This window comes from Catharus ustulatus, chromosome 3, assembly GCF_009819885.2.
Source record: "Catharus ustulatus isolate bCatUst1 chromosome 3, bCatUst1.pri.v2, whole genome shotgun sequence".
NCBI lineage: Eukaryota > Metazoa > Chordata > Aves > Passeriformes > Turdidae > Catharus > Catharus ustulatus.
Genome location: NC_046223.1, coordinates 44,584,240 through 44,608,928, shown reverse-complemented (window position 1 = coordinate 44,608,928; position 24,689 = coordinate 44,584,240). Strand labels below are relative to the sequence as shown.

At 40.0% G+C, this 24,689-nt stretch overlaps 1 protein-coding gene across 1 annotated transcript in view; it reads left to right on the top strand.

Annotated features, from left to right (window-relative positions):
• Positions 1–14,659, top strand: part of EGLN1 (egl-9 family hypoxia inducible factor 1) — a 35,162-nt gene extending 20,503 nt beyond the window's left edge. The window contains exons 2-5 of the mRNA XM_033055870.2: positions 6,470–6,589; positions 8,640–8,776; positions 10,126–10,193; positions 11,923–14,659. Of these exons, the coding sequence (XP_032911761.1) occupies positions 6,470–6,589; positions 8,640–8,776; positions 10,126–10,193; positions 11,923–11,987 (390 nt within the window). The 3' untranslated portion in view covers positions 11,988–14,659. The remainder of the gene's footprint in view (positions 1–6,469; positions 6,590–8,639; positions 8,777–10,125; positions 10,194–11,922) is intronic.
• Positions 14,660–24,689: the final 10,030 nt, after the last annotated feature.

Sequence of the window (24,689 nt, the reverse complement as noted above, 5' to 3'; positions counted from 1 at the left end):
CAAGGAAATGCCTTCTGCTGTCCCCATGTTAAGAATCAATACTATTTCCCCCTGGTTAATGCCTCTTGCTTGATAGTTTCATAAGAGCTTCTCTGTCCTATTTTTTATTTGTTACATGTATTCATCAAGGTGTAAGCACATCCCACATGCACAGTCATTTCCTGAATATCAGACTTAAGCATCTGCAATTCTGGGTTTTTTTTCCTGTGTCATGTGTAAGAACTGATGAAATCATCTAGATTTGTATGCACATTTCTTCAGCAATTCACGAGCTGAAGAGCATTTCTTGGAGCCTATGGGCATGCATGGATAGGAAGGATACTTGAAAGTGAACTTTCTGTGGTCCTGCTGTTGAGCACAATTACAATTGAATGGTAGGGTACCAAACTAGATGTTGCTACAGTGAAAAATGCCTGAGCTGGTTTTTGCTGGGTGACACCATGGTTACATTCGAGCTGTTTGGTTCCAAACTTCATGTGGCTCTTCTGGCCCTAGAGAGCTCAGCAGAGTGTGGCCACTGAACCAGCATGAAAATTGTTGCCTTCTGGCTTGTGTCAGTTTATTAGGATGTTTGAAGTGAATGTCATGAGCAGGTAAGCATCACATAAAAACGAAGACATGAATAAAACTGTGACTTGGAGTTAACTTCTGGGTTGGCAAAGCTTTTTCTGAAATTTGGTCTGAGAAATCAGCATCTGATTGGCAAGTAGAAATAAGCAATGTATAAAGGTATTAATATATTGTGCCAAACTTTTGATGGTATGATATAGTATAGTGTGGTATGGTATGTTATGTTGCTTGCTTTTGTATGCTTATGAAATGTGGTTGTATCCAAAGCAAGTAGAAGTCTTGTATCTGCTATTGCATTGAAAAGCCTGGGAAGGAGGGAGGTAGGCTGGGTTACTGAACTCCCTAGAAGGTCATGGAAGATGTAATCCATGTACATAGTTGTGTGCTGATTCTATTAATAGAGTAAGCAGCTCTCAGTTTTTCCTCTCTCCCTTCCTGTCAAAGTTAATTTTTCTTCTCTGTTCTTAGTTCCGTTTGCCTTTGCTTTGCCAAGCTTTCCAACTTTGCTGTTAAAACTTCACAAGATACCAGAGAGGGTGACCTGTGTTTGTCATCCTTGCCTTCAGTTGCTTGGGGTTTTTCCTGAAAGAGCACCTTACTCTACTCTTGCAAGAAGATGGCACAAATAGCAGGTGTATGCTATAGTCAGAGTTTATTAGTTTGGGTGGTGGGGAATTGTTGGTTTCTGTTTTGTTATTTGGGGTTTCCTTTCCTTCACTCTGCAGCTGGGTGTTTACCATATCTGTGGAGAAAAATGCAAAAGAAGATAATGGTTCCTAACTCCTTTGCTAATGGACAAATTGAATGGTTGTAGTGGTGATTTAATATTAGGAGAAAGAGCTTAAAGATCTGTGATTCAAAGCTGCTGCAACATATCAGTTTTTTCTTTATTTTAGTTTCTAACTTAGAGATTCCTCTCTTCTCTTAAGGATGTGCAATGCCTTGATTAATTTTTAAGTTGCTAAGTAACAGTTTACTTTCCCCTTGCATCTTCTCCAGCTGACCATAACTGCAAGGCATGAAGTGTTTTAATAAGAAATATTTGCAGGGCCTGATATTTCTCTCCAGCTTTTCTAGTTTCACAATGTTGATGTGTCTGAAAACTTGATTCTCTAGCCTTGCTTACCAAACCATGGAGAATAACAGCCGGGAAATTTTACTCAGATGGAGGTTAGTGTAGAAATACTTAGATTAGCTGCGTCTCAGATTTATTTTGCCCTTTTTTAGATGGCTCTGTTTTGGGTAAGGCTGACAGGAGTTTCTCCCTGTTTACATTTTCTTCATGTTGCAAGTTCCTGTCTGTGCTTGTGGAGGATTTGCAGAAGACTTATGAATCCAAGCCAAGCTGTACCATGCTAGCATGTGTAAGTCAGTAATCTTGGTCCTGCTTACAGAAGGTGATACTAAACCAGTCTTTTGTTCCTTTGATTCGGCTGTTACTTTGTTCAACTTGTGAAAAATCATAGCCTGATGTTTGTTAAAGTGAAATGTATTTCCACAGAACTCTTGTTTGTCACGGATTAATAAACTTTGTAATAGAAATACATCACAGACCAAACAGGGCTGGGTAATTTTTTAATTTTATTTTTTCTTTGGTTCTTCATTGCAGTGGTGTGTGAGGTATTTTTCTTTCTTTGAATAATCTGTCAGATGTCCAATGCCAAGGATTTCCAAGTGAAGTCTTTGTGAGCACGTCTGATAAATTTTGGTAGGAAGTCATTGGTCTTGCATTTAGACATCTTGTTTTGGTCACTGAGATTTGCAGTTCCTTCAGCAAACAGCAAAAGTGCTATCTCCTTGACTGATGCAGCTTTGATCTGAGCTTAACAATAAAGTTTAAATATTAATATATTTAATATATTTATTTAATAAATTAACAGAACACACATCCTCTCCGTTATATGTTTGTGGTTTTGGGGAGTTTTCCACCCTTACGGAATTTTGTGTTCTCATGTTACTGATATTCTCCTCTCTTTCCTAAGAGTTTGCTTTAATGTTTCCTTTTTTTAAAGGAACACTACCTAAGCTTGCTGGCATCCAGCAGTGAGGGGAATGGAGAGGATAGAAGAAAAAGCTTCAGTTTGTTTACCTGCAAGTCTTCCTCCTTTAAGGATAGGAAAGGCTGTCATGCTTCTTTGTGAAAGGAGGCTGAGACTAGTCCCAAATATAATCATGTTTTTGGCTGCACTGCTGTGCTGTGCCTCTCAGGGCTGTCTTAGCTGATATGTCTTTACACAGTGAAAGAAACTATGGTTTTATAACCATCGTTATGGACTATGGTTTATTCCTGCTGGTGTTACCTTTGTGCATTTTATTGTTAATTAGAGTAATGCCTGACACACTAGGGATGCTTATTCTTAGCAAAAAGTCTGTGGTTTCAGTTAGTTCTTCTGTTAACAATATTGCTTGTTTGAGCTGATGGCCTTGTTTTCGCAACTTACAGCATCTGCAAGCAGAACATCTGTATGCGAATGAGTGATCAGCAGGAGCTCTAGCATGTGAGTGCTTCAGATTTGATAGACACAAGCTGGGCAGATATCAGTGGTGGAGGGGCACTTCCATGCTTTCTTGATTACTCATGAATTCCAGGGGGTGTGTTAGGACAGTGCTCATGTGCTAGACACAAGTGCTCAGCCTAAAACAGAATGCTCTTGGGTTAAAGGAGGTTAATATTAAAAATGTTGGCACAGCAATCCTGTGAGTGAACAAATCCAGTGTGGATTTAAATACATTTTTTGTGGAAAGTAAGATTACTGAACGCTTAAAAATTGTAATGCCCAAGAAGGATGAAAGAGGAGGCTCCTTTTCTGTTAAGAAAATGCAAGTGATACCTTGAGTTGAATTAACTGATTACTTTTATGGGACTGCTGATGCGACGGGTGGCTCTTTGTTTTGGAAAGCTAGCAACGTTATTGTTCACAGCCCAGAATGTTGGGGAATCTTGGACTTTCAGGTCTCAAATGCCTGGCTTTACTGACCACCACTAACAGTGTGTTTGAGGGGGGAAAAAATGCCACAGACACAAATTTTTCTCTATTTTTGATATACATGTCTTTGCTTGCTTATTTATACTGTAAAATGTTAAAACAACAACAAAGGCTTCATTATTGATGTGGATCACTTCTTTGTCCTTTCCATGCAGCTAATTTTGCACTGCATGACAGTTTAGCATGAACTCGCTTCATACTGTTGCACAAAGCAATGTATTTCCCATGTTCTATAAATTGTAACATTTTGTACCTTTCCTTATCATTGGTTAATTGGGGTCATGGCAAAAACAATATATATTATCCTGCAGCAGCTGAGTCGCAAATTTATTTGCTCTCCAATTTACTGCTAAGGACTGATTAATTCTCAAATGCATATTAGATAAGTTATCACAGCAAAACTGTTTCTTGTCACTTGAAGTTGATGATAGGAGAAATTTCAGACTCTGAAGTCAAAAACAAGAGATCTTTTTAAACACTGAAAGTATTTTAGACTCAAATGATTATATGAAGTTAGTATGGCTGCTCATTATGTGAAGTTAGTGATAACTGCTGTTTCCCCAGACATTACAAAAAGTGTTGCTGGTCCACTTTTTCTTCAGCAGTGTGGTGTGAAATACTGTTTTGTTGCCTTGGAGTGAGCATCAGCATTGCTCTAGCTGCTTGATCTCAAAGTTCTCTTCATTCTCAGAGAGTTTTAGTAGCTGTTTTCACACAGATAGTGAGCAACAGTTAGTGTCAGGGTTTAAATTGTATATATCTCAGCAAAACCACTTAAATTAAAACTTTCCTGTTATTAGGAATACTGTTACAGAATTGGACCTGAATCTGCTTTCAGCACTGTTCATACTCCATGAGAACTTGGTACAATTTATGTGGTATGTGGGACTTTGTCAAGAGTGTTGGCTTTCAGTGGAAACCAAGTATCTTCCTCTTCCAACCCAGCTTTGCTTTTGTTTTCTTCCTCTTTTTTTCCTCCCTGAGAAAGGAAATTACAGAACCCTATTGCATTATTTGGTATCTTTAACTCTCTGTTTTGATTTCTGCGGGTTTATCTTCCTTCATCAAAACTGATAAGTCATGACTTTGCCAAATATTAGATCACATTCTTGATATGTGTAACATTTTCATAACATGGGTCCTGTAATGATAAAGGCATTATGATCCCAGTAAAGAGGTAGGAAAGCTGAAGTGCCTAATCAAAATTGAAAGTATATATGGATTTTGTATTTATGAGTACCTTTCGTGCAGTGTAGTCACTTTCAAATGATGTGAATGAAGTTTGGCTTTATTTTTAGGATTTTATGAAGTCACAGGCTTACAATTTGGCAAACACTTCTGATTTCTGCCTAGACATAGCTACGAAAAACTGCTGTTTCTGTTAGTAGAGTATATGTGGAAATAAGAATTTTTAAAAGATTGCTGCTATAGCAAAATCCATTCTACTTACATTTGATATGCAAATATTTTACTGATTGAACTGCAAATACTTTAAACTGTTTCTCAGCTTGCACAAAGCACAGTTTACCCAGCTACCTGCAATGCATCTATTCCCCAATGCTTGCAAGTAATACAAACTCTGGAAAGCTTTATTTATAGCATATAAAAGGCGGTGGGGGGGGGAGACGGTGGAGGAAATTAAAATTACCAGTATAAAGCAAAAAAAAAATCTATTTATTGGGAATTTTTTTTTGTGTATTACATGAGAGATGGAAGAGTTTGCAATGCAGAGGTCTGACTTAGGGTTCTAACTTAACCAGGCAAAATCTAGACAGAAATGTTTATTTATAGAAGTTTTAACATTTTTTTCATATAGTAGGCAGTCATTGACATTAGCAGTATGTTACTTTGTTGGTAGAAACTCACCTTTTTGTTTTGTTCTTGGTTGTTTGTTTTTTAATTCATACTGTGATTTCTTGCAGGTAGGATATTGTCACTGCAGTCATCTGAGTACTGTGGTGACAGTGGGTGACTTGACCTGGAAAACTTTGCTCTGATTTCTTTGAGAGAACTGAAATAATAGTTATTTCTAGCAAAGGCGTAAAGATACAGGGATGTGCTGTGTAATGAACCAGCCATGTGCTCTGATAGCTAATCAGGCCATCTGGGAGCAAGGACCAGTTTGTTTCACACGCACATCCGCATGTCTGAAGACTCAGAAATCGCCTTCCAGGGGTCTTTCAAGTCAGCTGGGCAAAGTGCAGCATGGGAAGTTTAATACACTGCTGTACTGGGAATCGTTTGATGTCAGAAGGTTATTGCAGATTACAGCTCGGTGTCTGTTTTCCATTTCTCACTTCTTGACTAAAAAGGATGTTTTTGTTGTACGTGTAGGTTTGTTTCAACAAAGGTTCAAAGACCTCCTATGTACAGGACTAAACACAAGTCCAAGAATGCCCTTGCAGGGATCAAGTAACATGGGCTACTGGTTTTGTCTAAAAGTCTCCTAAAAATAAAAGTTTGACAGCATTTTTTGAGAAGGAATTTTTTGCATTCAAACACAGGGGGAAAAAAGATAAAAAGATAGCTGTCTGAACTTGAGTCTGGAAGATTTCTTTTCACAAGGAGAAGCTATTGAATTACCCACAAGACATTCTTCCTCTTTTCTGTGTCATTCAGGGGAGGGAAGTCTGATTGATTAGTCACAACATGAGAGTAGCCCCACCTTCCATGCTTTAATTAAGTGTTCCTCTCAGTGTCTTTCATGTCTTTGTTGTCAACATCTGTTGGTGTTCTAAAGCAGTTTTTAACTAGAAAGTAAATACAGCTAAAAAATTTCTTTGCACATTATTTCTGGTTTAATTTTTCTATTGCTTATGTATTAATTACTTAAGAATTAATATAGATAAAATGTAGACTTTTCCCACACACTGAGATAAAAGTAATTCTTGTATTTGATTCTTTGACTCCAGGCTATGGTGGCTTGTTATCCAGGCAATGGAACAGGATATGTGCGCCACGTTGATAATCCAAATGGAGATGGAAGATGTGTTACATGTATATATTATCTTAATAAAGACTGGGATGCCAAGGTATGCAATAATTTCTTTCTAAAATATACATATACATATACTTTTTTTTAACTTGTTACTGCACCTTTGCTCAAGGTTTTTGTTCATGTCCTTATTTCTGTACCTTAATTGTTTTTTGCATTATGTGGGTATTCTTTGCCTTTATTCTGTTGTTAGTGAGAGCAGATAGAGTTGAAGCAATTTTTTATTTTCAAGGCTTTGAATTATATCAGCAGGACCTTCTTGACAGAAAGATTGAAGGAAAGTGGTAAATACCTCCCTATACACAAAGAGAAATTAAAAGCAATTTAATATGTTCTTAATGTAATTTTTCCTTATATTCCTGTTGAGTCTTGAGTTTACTGTTTGTGCAATAAAGTATGCTTATAAAAAGGAAGATGCTGTAGCTTGGGAGTATTTGCAGATAAGCCAAGTGTTACAGTCGTTACTACATCAGTATAGTTCAAAGCAGCACAAGTCTTGTATCACCATAGATACAGGGTGTAGAACAGATTTATACCACAGTTCAAGGGGTCTAAGAATTTACTTCTAGCGACTATGATAAAGGAATTTTTAATAAAGATTTTCCAAGTGATTCAATGGGACTAGGTAGATTTGAAGAACAGATGCAGCTAAATGGCAGTATTGAGACCATGAAAGAGTAGTGCTAAGACAGCTTTGCTAACTCTTCGATTTCTCTGCCATTAGTGATGGAGAAGTTTATTCTCATAGTGTATGGGGAAAAAACATGATAAAACTACTGATGCTTCATCATGCTAAGGGTGTAACATGCGGAAGAGTACATAGGAGCAGTCAGATCCTGTGCATTGCACGCACAAGATATGGATAACACAAATTATTTTTCTTTTTTTCCATCATAGCATACTTGCATAAAACTGGTAGATCAGAAAGCTGAGTCAGATGGGTGTACTTCAAGCTTTCTCATGTGCTCTTTTAACACATCAAATTGAATCCTACAATTAGAAGTTTGTGGGTTTTTTTGCCATGATAGCATCTTTTCATAATAAAGTACTGATTGTACTAAAAATCTTGAAGTGCAGCTTTCGGGCATTTTTAGTTGGTTTATGGTTTCTCTTGCAGAAAAAATAATAAATGAATACCAGAGTGTAGAAGTCAAGCAAATTGCAGTTTCACGATAATTGTGAAAATTTTACTGGATATTTAATTTATGAACAAAGGTATTAATTTCTTGGAAAATCTATTTTAAATTACAAATTAATATATTACCAAGTATATTGTTTATTGGAAAAAAAAAATCTCAAACTTTCTTTAGGAGAAGAAATGGATCTAAATTGTCATTTGTTTGCTACTCAGATCACAAATGCCCCTGTCATTTATATCAAATTGCCTTGTTAGTACTTGCACTCTTATGTCTGTTATGACATGAAGGTCTATGGTGGCCGTCTATGGTTACATTTAACAACATCGACACCATCAGTAGGAAGAAGTTAATGTGACTTAAATATAATTAACCCCACCTACTTGTGCTTATTTCTAGACACACACGAGTAGGTTCAACTGTTTTCAAAACCTGGAAGAGATCTAAATTGGCCTTGACTAGTACAGATTCAAGCTTTAGTTTTAAAGTTTCCTACTCTTTCCTGATTTTAATTGCATGTAAACTTGTGCCACAGTTAAATGAAATAATCTCTTTAATAGGGAAAGGTGAAACTCAGATGTGAAATAAAATGTTTCCCCAATCTGTATCAGGGTGTTTTTAGCCACCTGTATAATATCAGTCAGTCTTGTCTTTTTTTTTTTTTTTTTGCTAATAGGTAATGTAGCAACCCTCCCCATATCTAAGCTCACAGCTTTTACTTAAACATGAATGCATGTAGTATTTTGAAATCATTCAATTAAAAATGTGTTGAACATTTTGTTAAATGAAATGTATTGACAGAAAAGCCATTGATTCATAATTTCTATAGCACCTAATAACAACTTTTATTCAGTTCCAAGTGTCTGGAATATTTTCAAATGTGATATTCAGGACTTCTAAATACAATGAGACGTGGCTCTCAAGTGTTATTTGAAAATATTTCATTTATAGGTAAGTGGAGGCATCCTTCGGATATTTCCAGAAGGTAAAGCCCAATTTGCTGATATTGAACCCAAATTTGATAGACTGCTATTCTTCTGGTCTGATCGCCGCAACCCTCATGAAGTACAGCCAGCATTTGCTACAAGGTAGGAATGATGGACTCTACTGCATGATGCCTGTCTTAGAAAGAAATGAGAAATTAGTGACACTGTGAATTATGACCTGACAAAAAGGAGAGTTGTTTCTGCTAATGGATGGTTAGGCTTCCATTGTGTTGCTGAGTTTGAAGTGTTGCCTGATCTCTTATTTTGGAGAAAACCTCCTAAGTGTGTAGTGGGGAAGTTTCTGACCATGTGCTTGGCAGAGCTGGGTGGGAGCACACAGAGCTGTAAGCACCCCAACCTAGCCAAAGGGTGCCAACTTTGTTATTTCTGTGTAGTGGCTTTATGCCCTTCTCCCTTCCCTTTGTCCTTAGCACCCTATTGTGTTACTGGAAGATTGACTTGGTACTTCAGCATAATGTTCCATCATGTTGGGAGGGAGCTGTCAGAAAATAGTAATTTTCAAACTAAGTTGCCACATTCTAATTTGGGAGTTAGGTGAGCGTTGTGGAACAGAAACAACGAGTGATAGACAAATACTTTTATGGAGTACGAGAGGAGCTACTTCCAGTCTGAAGCACAAGGGGAACTTGAGCTCTCTTTTGTCCCTCAGTGCACAGGGCAGTGGTTGATGCTAAAGATTCCCACATTCACTGTCTCCACACGATAAGTGACATTTCCAGATAGTGGCAATAGGTAAATCATTTGAGTCATTGATCCAGACTTCCTGTTACCTATGTTTTAACATGTTTGTATGGCCAGAGCACTGAACATTGACTGAAGCTGTGAGATAACACAACTACATTTGCAAGAAGTAACTTGAAACTGCCTTCAGCACATCCTCTTGCTTCTTTTCCAGAAGCTGTACTGCTTTCCCCTCCCCCTTTCTACTCCTAGAAGAGTCAGAGGATGAAATGCCATTTGCTAAAGCTCCTTAAAGTCTTTTCTCAATAGCTGACATTTTGTATTTAAATCCTCTGTGGCCAGTGGGAAACCAGAGGAGCCATGTAAGAAGGGGTAGTTAGTTGTCACTTGTGGCAAATGTCCAAAAAAGATGATCCTGCAGCGTGATTCAGTGATGAATTTGACCTAGTAAAAAGATGAGGTCACAGGGCAAGGTGATATGGACAGAGACTGTATACTGGACAACAGCCATAATAGCAACTCATTAGGAAAAAGAGTGTAAACTTAGAGCATAAATGTCACCCTTTCAATCACTTTTCAGATAATACCTACTAGTAGGAAAAAACCCCCAAGCCCACTGCATGCTTTATGAAAACATTCCTCTGTCAGCCTGCAGAAGTATCATCTAATTTAGGCTATGTTTCATGGCAAGTGCTTCACTGGTATTTTACTTCATAGTTCAGGAGTTCTTTTTTCTTGCATTTCCTTAGGTACGCAATAACAGTGTGGTATTTTGATGCAGATGAAAGAGCACGAGCTAAAGTAAAATATCTAACAGGTAAGCTCTTCTTAATATCATTATTTTTTTGTGAAAGAGTAGCGAAGTCTAGCCTCATGTCCTTAGCCCACCCTCTGCATGAAAAGTGGCATAACTTGAATTAAGTTTTTCAGGGAAGGTGACCCAGGGATTGAACTCCTCTTGGGCAATGATTCGTGAAATCCAGGTCAATGCCTGTCCTGCTTACACTTCCTCTGAGATCTGAGGCTGCTCAGTATTTTTACATGGAGGATACAGTTTCTCCCTACTCTTGTCTCCCTAACAGATGTAAACATTAAATGCCAGAGAGCAGAAATGAGTGCTCTGGAAATAGTTTTGATTTGAATATAGGGATTCAACAAATGAATACAACTTCACTTGACTACAATTTTTGTATTGGAAAAACAAAAGCCTAAAATTAAAATCGGTAATCAAAGAATGGACTCACTTCCTTAATTTCCAATTTCACCTATCTAGCATCTGTTTTCCTTCTCTGGCTTCTCCCCCAAGAGGAAGCTGATCTAATTTTCCTGTTCAAATTAACATTATAAGGAGAAATGGTCTAGGACTTCTGTCATGCTTGTAATTGCCATCACAATGTTGTGTTTGTTAACAGTAGTTTAAAAATAAACCCAAATCAGGTGTACCGCAAGTGCGCATACACAGAGGAACACGGCTTTGTCAAGAGCTCTGAAACCAATGATGTTGGAGACGTGTGCCAGTCATTTCCAACTGAGACTTCCATTCATAGCTGCCTGGAGCTCCTAAGCAGCCCCAGAGCTGTGCACAGTTCAGTCCAGTCCCTCTGGGTGCTCTCAGTGACCGTGCACTTTGGGAGTGGCAAGAGCAGTGCAGCTCCTGCCTGGCTTTCAAAGGGAGCCCCTCCGCTCCAGCCAGGCAGGCTGTCACACTCCTTGGTGGCACATTCCTGGCAAGGCACAGTTGATTTCCCAGGAAGTCAGCCTGCCTGACCCCCACAGGAAGCCTGTCTGTCTCTAAGCTGGCCTTCATGTCACAAGTACGCAACTGTGCATCTCCTGGAGTCAGCCTTGCTGGATCAGAGGTGTTTTGTTGCCTCTGCACAGCTTCAGCTGCTCCCCTTTCAAAGGGAGTGCAGAGAAATTATTAGGAGGGGCTCAAGCCTCTACCCACCTCCCTTTCCAGGGTTCCCCTAAACTGCAGGCATTAAGAAAGAAAGGCTGGATTGTTTAAATTTCACAGAATCACAGAACCAGTTAGGTTGCAAAGGACCTGTGAGATGATCAAATCCAACCTATGACCGAACACCACCCTATTAAATAAAGAATGGCACTAAGGTGGTGACTCCACCACCTCCCTCTGCAGCTCATTCCGATGTTTAATCACCCTTTCTGTGAAGAAATTCCTCCTTCAGTATCAGTTTGCTCTGTAATGGGTTTATATTACCATATTGTTGTGGTTTCAGTTTTCATTTGCAATTAGAATTGTTTCTTTTGCTCTGTGTCTGCAGCAAGAATTGTGCAAGATGCAATTTGTTTCTACTGACAATAATATATAAAATTAGATAATTAAATGTCATAAAATAGAATACTCTTCACTTCTTGGATAAGTGTCAGTCTAACTAAAGCCATGCAGAATATGTGTGAGTTTTTCTTGCTTATAGGATATTGTGTTTTAATAGTAAAACTTTATTCTGGATAGTGATATGGACTGTTAGACTGTACTTTAATAAATGCTGAAAAATACAATTTTCCTTTTCATATTTCTGCAGGTGAAAAAGGTGTGAGGGTTGAACTTAATAAACCTTCTGACTCAGTTGGGAAAGATGTTTTATAAGCCTTTGATTTAGCAACTCCCCTTGCTATTCTCTCTGATAAATCTTGATGCTATCTATTAACTTTTGAATGTGAATAACAAGATAAAGGAAAATCAACAACAAACCAACATCTTAATATGGAAGCAAACAGTGTTTCAATGTTGCATCAAAAAGAAGGTTCTTTGACTGCTGAAGCATTGTACTATATGATTGTGACTCCAGGCCTGTGACTGCTTATGTGAAGAAGATAAGCAATCAGTAAGAAACACCATATGCATCTGGACATAAATAAGTGCCCTACATAGAATTTGTCCATCCTTATATTTTGCCAGACCTGTCATCCAGCTGAATCCATTTCATCTCTCCCTTTTTTTATATGGTAAAAGTTTGAATTTTGGGTAATTTTTGTATGACCAGGTACAGTTTATCAAAATTGAGTCTTAAAAAAAAAGAAAAACTGAAAAAAAGGAAAAAAATTACAGTATTCTCCAATATAACATGGATCTATTTTTGTAAAACTGTTCATACTGTTCTCCTCTGCCATGAAAGACCTAATTTAATGTAAGGGTTGCCAGTAACTGATAATCACTTTAATTTTTTTTTTTGCAACTTAAGTCAGAAAAGGAGCACTTTAATTACCAGCTAAAAATCTGATTGTTTTATATCATATCTCACACTAATCTTAACTTTTAAAGATTGCTGCTGTATTGTTTTTGTTTGTTTGTTTGTTTGTTTTTGACTATGTTCTCTTGAACCTTATTAACAAAAGCAAATCAGTATCTTGCTATTAGTAACATTCAGTTTGTGGTTTTGTAGGTTGAATCCACAGAGGGGAAGTTTCTGTCTCTTTTCTTTATTCTTTGGTTTCTTTTTTATTTTTTAATTTTTGGAGGAGGGTGTTTGGTTGGTTTTTTTTTTATTTTTTAAGTGACTGGCACTAAGTGAACTTGACACTATCGGTTGCTGTCATTGGCTTTGGGGACCTGGTAAAAACCATCAAGTTACAAGAATATACAAGGGCTTTCCTAGGCTATTAGAGGTACCCAGAACCTCCTTACTTACTTGACGGAAATTTTTGAGCTTTCTCCCTTTTCTAAAAAATACTTGCCACCCTCCTTTCCTTTGTATATAAGTTAATAGAATATCTAAAATTCACTTTTTTAAAATTTCCTTTTCAAATGTTGGTGTCCCATGCAGTTTGTAAGTTGACACCTTGATCTATTATATAGTATCAAGGAGGTGGTCAGCACACTGAAGCTGAAGTGCATCACTCTGTAGGCTCCTTGTGCAATAATACATCTTAAAATTTTCACTCTTGCTGAAGGATTTCCCCAAAAAGGCACTGTCCTTTGATCAATACTGAGGTATATATTTCAGTAAGAAAACATTTGCTTTCTTTTACATTGTTTTTATTTTATCCAGGAGATGGGGCATCGCAGAATAAAAGTGAGATGTGCAGAAACTGTGATATTCTTATTTTTAAGAAATGGATGTTTTGGACACGGATTTTTTTCTTCTTTCTTTTTTTTTTTCCTGAGCTTTAAAAGCTTTAGAAAACTAAAGTAAATCTATCAAAGACAGCATTCATATTTACAGGAGTTTGGGGGTTGTTCACCTTACCCACTGCATTTTTCTATCTGTCCCTTATTTCCTTACTTAGCCAAAACAATGTGAGTGTACAGAAATATTTCTGTATATATTACAACTTGTGACAATTTTAGCATCTGTATAGTTTGTATTCAATTTAAGACCCTTTCTATGGAAAGCTCAGTAATTTTTTATTAAAAACATTACTATTGTTCATGTAAAACATGAAAAAGCTAATTGTTTAGTAACAAACTGACAGAAGTGGGGAAAATTCAGTATTGGTATATAATTTAGGAGAACCAACAGAAAACCCAGTTTTGTTTTGATTTCACTTTTCCTCTTTTTAGTAAGTTCTTGCCCTGTACAGTTCTCTCCCTCTTTCCTCTTTTCTTCCCGGAAAAACAGACAGGATACCTTTACTGTAAGTGCCTCTGCCAACCTGGCCAAGGAGTGCAAATCTTCATTACTGTCTGGTCTGCAGTGCTTTTAGGCTACCAGTGAAACAAGCAAAAAAGTCACCTCTTCTACTTCGCCTTCATTAGTACTCCTTTAACAGAAGTTTGGTTTTGTTTTAGAAATGTAGGCATAAGCCTTTAAACTCATTTCAGTCCCTCTGTAATTCAAACTGCTGCAGTTAAACAGTGTATCAAATTCTAATCACACTGTAGGTTTGTGCTTGCCAGACAGGTTTAAAAAGTGCTTAATTTTTCACTCCATATAAGTCATTACAACAGGGTCAACAAATCAGGTCAGCCATTTCTTCCATGTCCTTTAGAAACTGTTCATTTCATGTCGGTTGAATATTCAGTCTTGAGCATCACCAAGCAGGTCCTTGTTTTAAAACTATTTTTTAAACTGTATTATGATCTGTATGTGTCTAGTCCTGGTTAAAAATAAAGCTTCATAATGCTATTTTTATTCATGATGTTAGCTGGCTGTGAAATACGAGACCTTTATCTATAGCAGGCAAAGAAATTCAGGATTCATTTACAGGTTGCCTATAAAGTTGTGTAATTTCAAAAGCAGTGTTCATTATGAAAGAACTCTCAAGTTGCTTGTAAAGCTAATCTAATTAAAAAAGATGATGTATAAAGGTTCTTGAAAACTATGTGGTTATTTATAATCTTTGTAACTTTTAAAACTACTCTGTAGCAAATTATTTATGAATTCCTCCTGATAAAGGGAGCATGTGGAATTTTGGTTGTTTTGTTGTGGGTGTTTGGTTCGGATTTTTGTTGCATTTGGGTTTTTTTGGGGTTTTTTTGTTGTTTTTCTGTTTGGGGATGTTTTGAATTTTGGGGTTGGTTTTGGTTTGGTTTTTTTGTTTTTTTTTTTTTTTTAATTCAGAGCTGTTTCTGCTCTGGGGAAGGATCTGGGATCTTTTATCTTTAGACCGCCTACAATTACCTGGGTGTGGTCACCATTTTCCTGATGATTTCCTCCCTCAAAACCAGGCCCTTTTTAGGCTTTCTGAAGAGTGATTATGATGCAGAGTCAGCTCTAGTTTTTTTCACCACTTTTGACAGGTATGTGAGGTACAGAATGAGTCACATTCAAACAGGATTTGTACAGTTTAGTGGGATCTTCTCACTTTTACATGGCTCCCAATGAATTACAAGCCCTTGGGAGAGGACAGAAGAATGGTAGAGTCTGCAGGTTCAAAACTGGAAGAGATACCACACAATATTCCTCCATTTTCAATGAGCTTTGTGATGACTGTATGGTAATCAAGGAAAAAACGCCTGGCTGTGCTTCTGATACCACTCTAGTTTTTGTGAAGGCCCCTGCATGTGATTGTCTGTCTTCAGCTAGCTCAGAAAGAGTTACCTGGATCTTCAGGGGACTCTACAGCATAAGTGCACCTTTCATGGCACTTGGGTGCCAGTTGTGCTCATTTCTGCTCTAAGATGATGGTTCTTGGCATTTGTTTTAGGTTGAAACACAAGTGTAGCAGCGCTGAGCTGATGGTAAAGTGCTTTGAAGCTTTTTCTGTGTTCAGTGCTGTAGAACTTCTTACAAGTTCTCTTGAAAGTACCTCTTCCCCATCCTAGTTTTACATTGAACAGGGAAGAAGCCTTTCTTGAACCATCCTGTGTAGACCTGCTTGGGGTTTTGTTTTGTTTTTTAAATTATCACGTTGTTGAGGACAATATGCAGATGATTGTTTTGCATAGTAAAGTCAAACACTGCACCAGGGAAAATGAAGGGTTTGTTCAGGGTGTTTCTCAGAAGACATTTGCAGATTTGAGAGCTGTCAGCCTGTGTCAGGTGTAAAACATCTGGCTTTTCTGACCACTTCAGGAGTGGAAAGATCACATCTCCATCATAGTGGTAAGTATAGCTAGACTGAAAAGTGCAATTTCGTGCATGCTGAATGCTTCGAAGAAGGGGAGAATGCCAAGTGACAAAAGCAAGCTCAAAGTCACAAAACTCCAGGAGTCTAGCATTTGTACCTTGCCTGCAGGCATGCAGATAGCTGCATGCTCTTGCAAATACTTAGTAGGAATGTATGAGTACTGAGCAGCAAAGACTTTGAAGAAATTAATAAGTCTCAGCTGGATTTGGATATCACCTGCTTTTTTGGAGGAGGTGAAAGTATGGATCTCCGGGTCTCTCATTTTCAGCTTTTTCTTTTTTCACATGTAAAGTTTGAACATAAGTAATTACTGTCTTTGATAAGACAGTATAGAAGTCTGTTTGTACAGGAGCTGTGCTCACTCTGGAACATCTGCTGCATCAGAGTTGCTTGACCCTGTCAGGGGTGGATAGCAGCTGACAGAAGCAGGTTTCAAGGTCCTCTCTCCTACCAGACACAACCAGTTTCAGAGAATTTGTTCTGAGTTTCATCAAGCTTTTCCTGATGGCTTTGAAGTTGGGTGAATATACAGAACATTTATCCCTTTCCTGAAATATGGAAAAAACCCCAAACTTACACCTCCCAAATGAGTTGGCTCTAAAAGTGGAAGGGACAGCTGAGCTGTAACTTGCCAACCTGCTGGGGATAGGCACAAGTGTGTAGCAGGGGAGGGAGGAAGTAATGAGTTGAATAGAAATGCTATAGTAGGATGGGAAGACTGGCACATGAGACCAAGATAAAACATTTTGGATGGGTATGAGAAATATGGGACATTCCAATTAAATATGTACTATATAAGTATATAGGTTGTCTGCTTTGGGAGGGACATGAAGTGTGGAGAAAATGCACAATATTTTTGTCTCAGAAGAAACGGTACATCCCATCCATCCTTTCTTTTTCATGGGTGTGTGTTGCAAACAAGCATATTTTTATCTCTGAAGATGAGATGTTCATAACTTTACTTGAACTAGGAGTTGGTTTCCTCATCTGTATTCCAAAATTAAGTTGTTGGACTTTCCCTTAATATGCAGCTTGAGATTAAACTTCTAATGGCAATTGTTCATGGAGTCTTGTGGAGAATTTACTGTAACTATCTTTGCATATATGTGGTGATAAAGCTGGAAGAAGTGACAGGCTCGTTTAGCCTCTAAGCCCAGTACCGTCCTTTCCATATGGCTAAAAGTTTGCAGGGCATGCCTCATATCAAAGTGTGAGGGATGTAAACAGAGAGATGGGCTAACAACTTACCAGGACCACACACAGACAAGCTGTGTGATACAAGGCACACACTTCAGGGCAGTGTCTGAACTGAAACTCATTATTTATTTAAAATACTGGTGGAGATGGGAAGTAAAATTCCCTCTCTGAATATTCTGAATAGCCAGTGCTCCTTGTGGGTTTGTCTGTCTGCATCAGGGTAGTTTGCCAGGGTGGAACCAGTTCCTCTCCTGGGTTTGTTTCAAGGCCTGATGTGGTTCTATTTTATTTTATTTGAAAGCAAAATGATGAAGCCAGCATAACTGAAGTGTGGAGATTTGTCTCCTACCCACAAACGAAAAGCCTAGTGCCTAATATCATATTGGGTTGTGAGCTGGTATTTTGCTACCTAAAGAAAACAAGGGTCAACCAAAAAGCCAAGGAAAAAACCTCAAAACTATCTGAAGGCAAGTCTCTTTGATTGTAAATGTGTCTTGCTTACATTACTGCATGTAAGCAAGATCTATAAATCTATTTAAAAAGATTGTATGAAAGCAGGAGACATGGTGGCAGCTCTAAGGAACAGAAGGAAACTAGAATTTTGGAGCTGGATTAGTGGCTGTTGGTATCCTGAGAATTTTTTTCATGCAGTAAGATAGGAGTGACTCAACTAACCACTACAGAAACAAACTAAATGCCACCACCGCTAGATCTGAAAAGTACAATTTGTTGAGTGCTGTACCATGAATTGTCAGAGCCAAAAGATACTTCAGAACTGTTTTTATAGGAGCATTTGAGAACATCTTTGGACGTCAAGGAGAAATATTTCCTCAGGGAAAATGTGATTGTGGACACTGCTAATGTTTGCCAAAGGGCCATGGGTAATGACAATCTGTTTTCTGAGATTAGAGTCTAGTTGATGGTGTTCTTGATAGCAAGGAGCAAAGTTTGAGCTGTCACATTAGGCATATTTATTTTCCCTTTGCTTCCCCTTCCCTAGCCACACATAATAGTGAGTAATGTGGTGCTGGGCACGTGTCCTGCACAGTCATATTTTAATGAACAAGCAGAAACTGTACAAAGTTAACTCTCTTCAATCCTAAATATTTCTTGTATCTAGAAGAATTCCTGAAGGGGGTGTAGGTAGCAATTTCTAAACTTCTTTGACTACTTTTATTTTGTCCCACTTGCACTATATGAACATTACAGCCGTTTGGGTTTGTTTTTAGTTTTTTAGCCCTTTATTAAAGGAGCACATTAGGAAATTGCTGTATCTAGCTGAGAGTTTCTGTAACTCTGCAACATTATGCAATGAGATGAGGAGGGAGGGCACGTACTGCACGATAAATCCAAGGCTTATACAAATCCAAGAGGGCAGGCGGGGAGCAGGGGGCCACCTGTGGCCAGGCTGTGAGTGGGACACCAGGAGCAGGATGCAGAAATGAGAGAGACCAGGTGGAGTCCTGCTGTGTCACAGCCAGGACAAGGCCTCATATTGAAGCAGAAAAATATGTTCTTTGTGTCCCAGAGGTGACAGAGACACACTGCTCTCTTACAGTGGGAGGATGCTGTGTGACACACAAATCCACTGGGGCAGGGGTGGAGGAGTGGGGATAGTGGGAGGGGGATTGTTACACCTGCAGTGCTTACAATAGATTTGAAAATTTGCTTGTTTCCCCATGTGAGAGTGCCTGGAGAGCATCTGCTCTGCTTGCAACCTGCCCTTGCCCCTTCTGCTCCGACGTGTGCATGGACACCTCTCCAGCCCCTTGCTACCCCTGTGTTTTTGCATCATTCCTGGCTCCCTGAGCACTGTCCCACCTGCTGTGGGACAACTGAGCTGCAGGCCCTTCTCTCCTGCTGTGTCCCTTGAGTGGGGGTTGGAGTAAATTATAACACACTTGGCTGAGGAAAACATTTGGGGTGGGGTTTTTTGTGAGATGATAGCTGGTCACTGCTGGTAGCTGCCTTTCCAGGTGGTAGGGTGCTACCCAGACTCTTGGCTGAGGGCTTAAAAAAGGCCTTGGGAAGAGTGGCTACCAAGTCATTCCAAGTCAGAGCAGCCTCTGGCTGGTGCTGCTGTCTGGGAGGCCAGCTAACCTTCAATTGGTGAAGGTGCTCCTTGTTCTTTGCAGAGGTGGTGAGGTTATACATGACACAGCTGAACCATGGCAGTTCATGCCCTTCACCTGGCACTGCATTTAGAGTCCCTTAGCCATGTCACAACCACCCAGCAGCAGCTTTACACCAGGTTTGGGTAGCTTTTCTGTTGGAGAGAGGTAGAAAGAAGGAGACTGAAAACTATTGCAGGTTTCATGGACCAGACATCTACTTGCCAGTCTCCTAAAAATGGTGTCACTTCAACACAAACTCACATCCACATGTGAAAACATGCTGAGGGTTGGGATCAACCCATCCTGTAACAACTCATAGCTAGGTGAGTATGCTTGCCCAACAGCAGACACCTCTCATCCCTCTCCTCTTCCTGATGAAGTTAAGGCGGAGTTTCCCTCCATATCTGCTGCATGGACTGACTGCAGCCTCTGTATGGTTCAGTGCCTGCACAGCTGAGGATGGAAGGCATTGGTTTAGGGTGGGAGTGTGCTGCTGCAGAATTGTCTTGGAGAAGATAATATTTCTGGGTCCTCTACAGAGATTAAAAGGGAGATTGCATTAAGGCAACAACTTTTCAATGTTTTCCTCCAAACTGAGAGCTGCCCATTCCTTCAGGGGATGCTTGTGTTTTATGCTGGTGTCTGTAACATCTTGCAAAGAGCTCCAGAGTCATGGGATTGCTTATCACTTGGGATGTGTGTCTGCTTCACAACATTGCATTTCATGGCCCAAGCCTAAGTCCAAATGTTAGCAGTGAGATCTCTTGGCAGAGTTGTTTTAACTCTGCCCTATTGCCTGGGAAATGCTGCCTGATAGCTTGGATAGAGTTAGGGTTTTGCAGTGCATGAAATATCTCCTATTTCCTCTCATGGGATGCTTTTCTGGCATTCTAAATCTCTTCTAGGTACATTCAAAGTTAATTAAGTCTGAGTTTTAATTCATGCTGTCTGCTGGGCTGGTGGGACTTGGAGAGGGTTCAGCAATTAGGCTTGGCAGGGCAGAGCTTCCTTGTACTTGTCCTTGTGTCGTGGCACCTGCCTAGCTCCTGCCTGAAGTCCCCCCAGTCTCTGATCCGTGAGACAGGAGACTTATCCCTCGTCCCCATGGCCTGCGTGGTGATGAGAGCTGCCCATGCCAAACCTTGCAGAGAGAGAAAGAAATGCACAGCTGGAAATCAGCTGATGGTCAGAGATGGTGTGAGCACCTCTAGGTTGTATCAGGGCAAGGGGAAGTGGGTGGACCTTAATTGCCTTCAGCTATAATTTCATTTTGACCTGAAGTGCTTCTGGGTTTGTTAGGTGGAAACCCAGGGCTGTGTAGGTGGGAAGGGGCTCCTGAAGGTGGTCTGGTCCAGCCCTTAAACAAGGTCACCCAGATCTGACTGCCTAAGATCATTTGCAGTTGGGATTTGAGTATCGTCAAGGATGGTCACTCCACAATCTCTGCAGGGAACTTGTTCCCATGTTCAGCCACCCTTGCAGAAAGAAATTTTTTCTCTTTTTAAAATTAAATTTCATGTGTAGGTACTGCTAAATGTAAATCAAATGAACAACCTAAAGGATTCTTAGCAGCATATCCTGGGAAACACAGCAGATTTAAGGCTGGAGTCTCTTACAGCTATCTATACGCCACCTGGTACAGGTGCCATCCTCTCTGAAGCCCCTGAAGTGTTGATTTAGCCTCAGGATGACTCTTCCCTTCAGGTGTGTTTCTGTTTGCCATCTGCCAGAACAGCCCCGATCTGTGCCATGTCCTTCCCAAGCCACGGTTCGTGGAGCAGCCTGTGCCCAGCCCTGTGGTCCTGTGACACACCGGGCAGCTTTTCTTGCTGTTGGTGCTGCAGCCAGGCCCTGTCCCACCCTGCACCAGCATCTGCAGGAGGGCACCTTCCAGCTGAGTCACTTGCACTTCAGCTTTGTGCCTGCCTCCAAACACAACACCTTCCCAGTGAATCAAAAACTGCTTACGGACCAGTGGCAGCACACCCACCAAGGGGATCCTTTGGGGAAGAAAGAGGATCATTACTGGGATGCTCTGGGGAAGAGACCAGTGTCAGTGGGAAGACAAAGGCAGGGCAGCAAAGCAGCAAAGTAGGGTAAGAGCAGAGAGGCCCTATGGCCTTTCCTGCCATTGTAAATTGCTTACTGTAGCCACAAGAGTAATTAAAACCCCTAACAAAACCAAGTTCCTATAGCTTATATCCTGTGCCAGGCCTTAACTGAGCTCTAGCCCACATCTTCCCCCACATTTTTTGTGCCACTAGTAATAGCTCTCTGAAGAGAAGGTACTTGCAATAAACACAAAAAATGATGATCCAGAGATGGATATCAGTTAAAGAAAAATAAAATAATCACTGCTTTTAAACTAAGCCATTGTGAAGCCAAATACTTGACTTGTTGGGTTTTGCCCCTTCAAAAATTCTTTGTTATCCAGTTTAGAAAATGTTACGTCCAAGACATACTAAGACAAATTATGTGAATGAAAGGTGATGGATGGGAGAGAGACAGGGTGAGCTATTGAGGCCAAGCTGCTGCCCCTGCTTAGAAAATAAATCTAGTCTTAAAGCAGCCTGGCCTGGCAGAAGCTAAAAGGAAACAGAGGAATTAAGGCCATGTCCCATTTTAAGCTTTCACACCTGTAATACACTACTCTTCCCCGGGGCTGTTACACCCCTCTGGCTCCCTGGCTTAGCCCAGGCACAGAGTTTTGTGGTTTATAAACCCCTCTGACTTCGTAAAACTCTGTCCTGCATCTCTTGCAGAGCTGTGTTAATGCCAAATGGTGACAGAAAATTAGCTTTGTCACTGCAACGGATGCAAGCAGTGCAATATCTGTAACCCACAAAAGGATGTCTTTGGGGTTACTCCTAAGCCCTGAACTAGAAAAACAAGCTGCTCTCTCATCTTCCCAGTCCTTTTTGCAGCAAAGTTAAAGAATCTAGTTAGCTATAAATTTACTTTTCCCAGCTAGTTGCAGATATTTTCCCCCCACACCAGTATTCCTCCTCCTTTAACTTGTGACCCAGTCAGGGTTACTACTGGCCCGCGTTCAGCCTGGAGTGCAGTGTAGGTGAAATACAAGCCTGCAACTCTGCACTCTGTTCTCTCCCCGCCCAGGTGAGAGAGGAAGAAATAAGAATTCCTGACATGGAAGGAGTGCCACCTAACGGCCTGTTGAAGGATCCCAAAGCTACACACGACTTGGGGTCTTGGCTTTTTTTTTTCCATACACGAGTCTTTGAAATCATGCACACTATTTTCACATATGATGAAATACAAGTATCTTTGATGGCCTGTCTGCCCACAAACCACACTTCAAAGGTAATTTTTTCGCAGAGTCTTTACATGCATATTTTTAAAAACAGTTTTTTAAATCCCAAGGCTTCATGACAGCTGTAGTAATCCAGATGCAAGTAAGAACTTGGGCAGTTCAGTTTGGAGTGCCAAACTGATGAATGCTGGCTATCTGTTAAGGAGCAGCTGCTGGAGACCAGCGGTCTCACTGCTGCCTTCACCACATCAGGCAGCCACAAACATGCTTCTAGGGGGATGTAGGCCAGCTGTAACCTCACCACGTTACCCGGTCCAACCTTTTAGTGGCCTTCAATTTAAGAGGACAAGATTCAACAAAGGCACAGACAGGATGTTCTAGGATGACCAGACCCAGCAGTGGTGAAGCAAACTTCTGTGGTGGCAGTTTCTTAACCTTCTCCAGCCAGAGTATTCTGCATCATCCCACCATCACCATGGATTGCTCCAAACTCTTGGAAGAGATGTCCATCTGGCTTTTTCCTCAGAAACTTGCTCTTGATTCCTTCTTGTTATTACCCTTCAGTAAAGTGTATCTTGCTTTACTTGAAGAGATGCTGTGTGTATGGAAAATGCAAGAGAACTGAGGGGCTCCAGAACACAGGAGGAAGAAAAATCTCTCAAGCTCTTAGTCTATTGCATATATTGCACATCCTCCTGCTGCACCAAGGGAAGTTTGAAGTTTGAATAGCTACTTTGCACCTCAAGAATTAATATACACTTCTTGTCCAGTTATGACTAAGCCCTCTCTAGCCCTTGATTTTGTACTGGATTATTACTTGGTGACCTTCATTACGCTGGCCCAGAGGCAGGTAGCGCAGCCTGTTCCAAATGAGCAATATTTCTCGTTGTTCTCTTGGAAAATGCTCCTAGAAAGGGGGCTCAGATACCATGCTCCTGATTCCACACTCTGAGCAGCAGGGCCTGCCCTGCCTGAGGGGCCTGCTTCCACCTAGATGTAAAATAGCCTCCTCATCAGCTTAGGCACAGGCATTAGGGTTGAACTTGGCTGTGAAAATGCACTTCTCCCATGTGACCCAGATATGCCAGGTTAAAACAAGCAGAGGTTGGACTAAAGGAGAGGAGAACGCCCATTACTGCTTTAAAAATATGTTCTAAACCAGACTATTTCTATTGCATATCTTCTTGCAAGATATTAATACATTTTAGGAGCCCTGAGAAAAATTCTTCCCACTGCTTCATCAGAACTCAAGTATTGTAAAAACTTCCTAGATAACATTTCCATAAAGTAAAAAATACTTGCTAGTATTCGACCTTCAAGGTTTCTTGCCTGATAACCAGTTTCAAGGCAACTGAAGAGCAGTCTCTTATGATAATAATGAAAGGGCCAAGTAACTCCCACTTAGGTAGTTTTGACCTCTGGAATGCCCCTCTGAATTATCCTAGTAGGTCACCACAAAATGAGATAGCTTTTTCCTTCAGTTTGCAGAACCTTCTGTTGACAAAATGCACACACACACTTGACCTTCCTTCACAGCTGCTTTGCCTCAGAAATCGAGTCTATTAATTTGTTTCTCAAATTTCCATTCAGGCAACTTACGCTGCACTTCAGTGAAGCGTGTTTGTTCAAGGCTCACTGACAGCTTGTGTTGTTCCAAGCAGTATCTAAACTCACTCAAGGACAAAGTCAACCAATAGAGAAGATGAAATTTCTCACCTTTGACCCAAATTGAGTAGTGTATTTTAAAAACATACTGATAGTCATTGTTGTCCTTGTGGGTAGGACATGGTATTCAAGCATGACATTTTACACAAACGGCATTTCTAGTAACATACCCAAAATGAAGGTTGCCATGACCCATTAATAACAGCCTGCAATAAACAGCAACTGCAAAGCCTTCCTCTCTGGATAAGAGATCCTGGTATTAGAATACTTCCTTGTAAAAACACATATGACAGAGGTGCTATTTTTCCATAGCTAATCCAGAATTGCTCAACTGGACAGTTTGGACAATGATCTATTTTAGGACGTGTGTATATGAGGGACAGACTTGCTTACAGTTTAAGTTCCCATCTCCCTCAACAGGCTACACTATTCACTAAATTCTTCATTTGTTTTCTGTTTGTCATTCAAATGAACAATTCAGAAGTAAAAGAAGACAGTAGGAAAAGATCCCCATATTTAATAATACCCACTA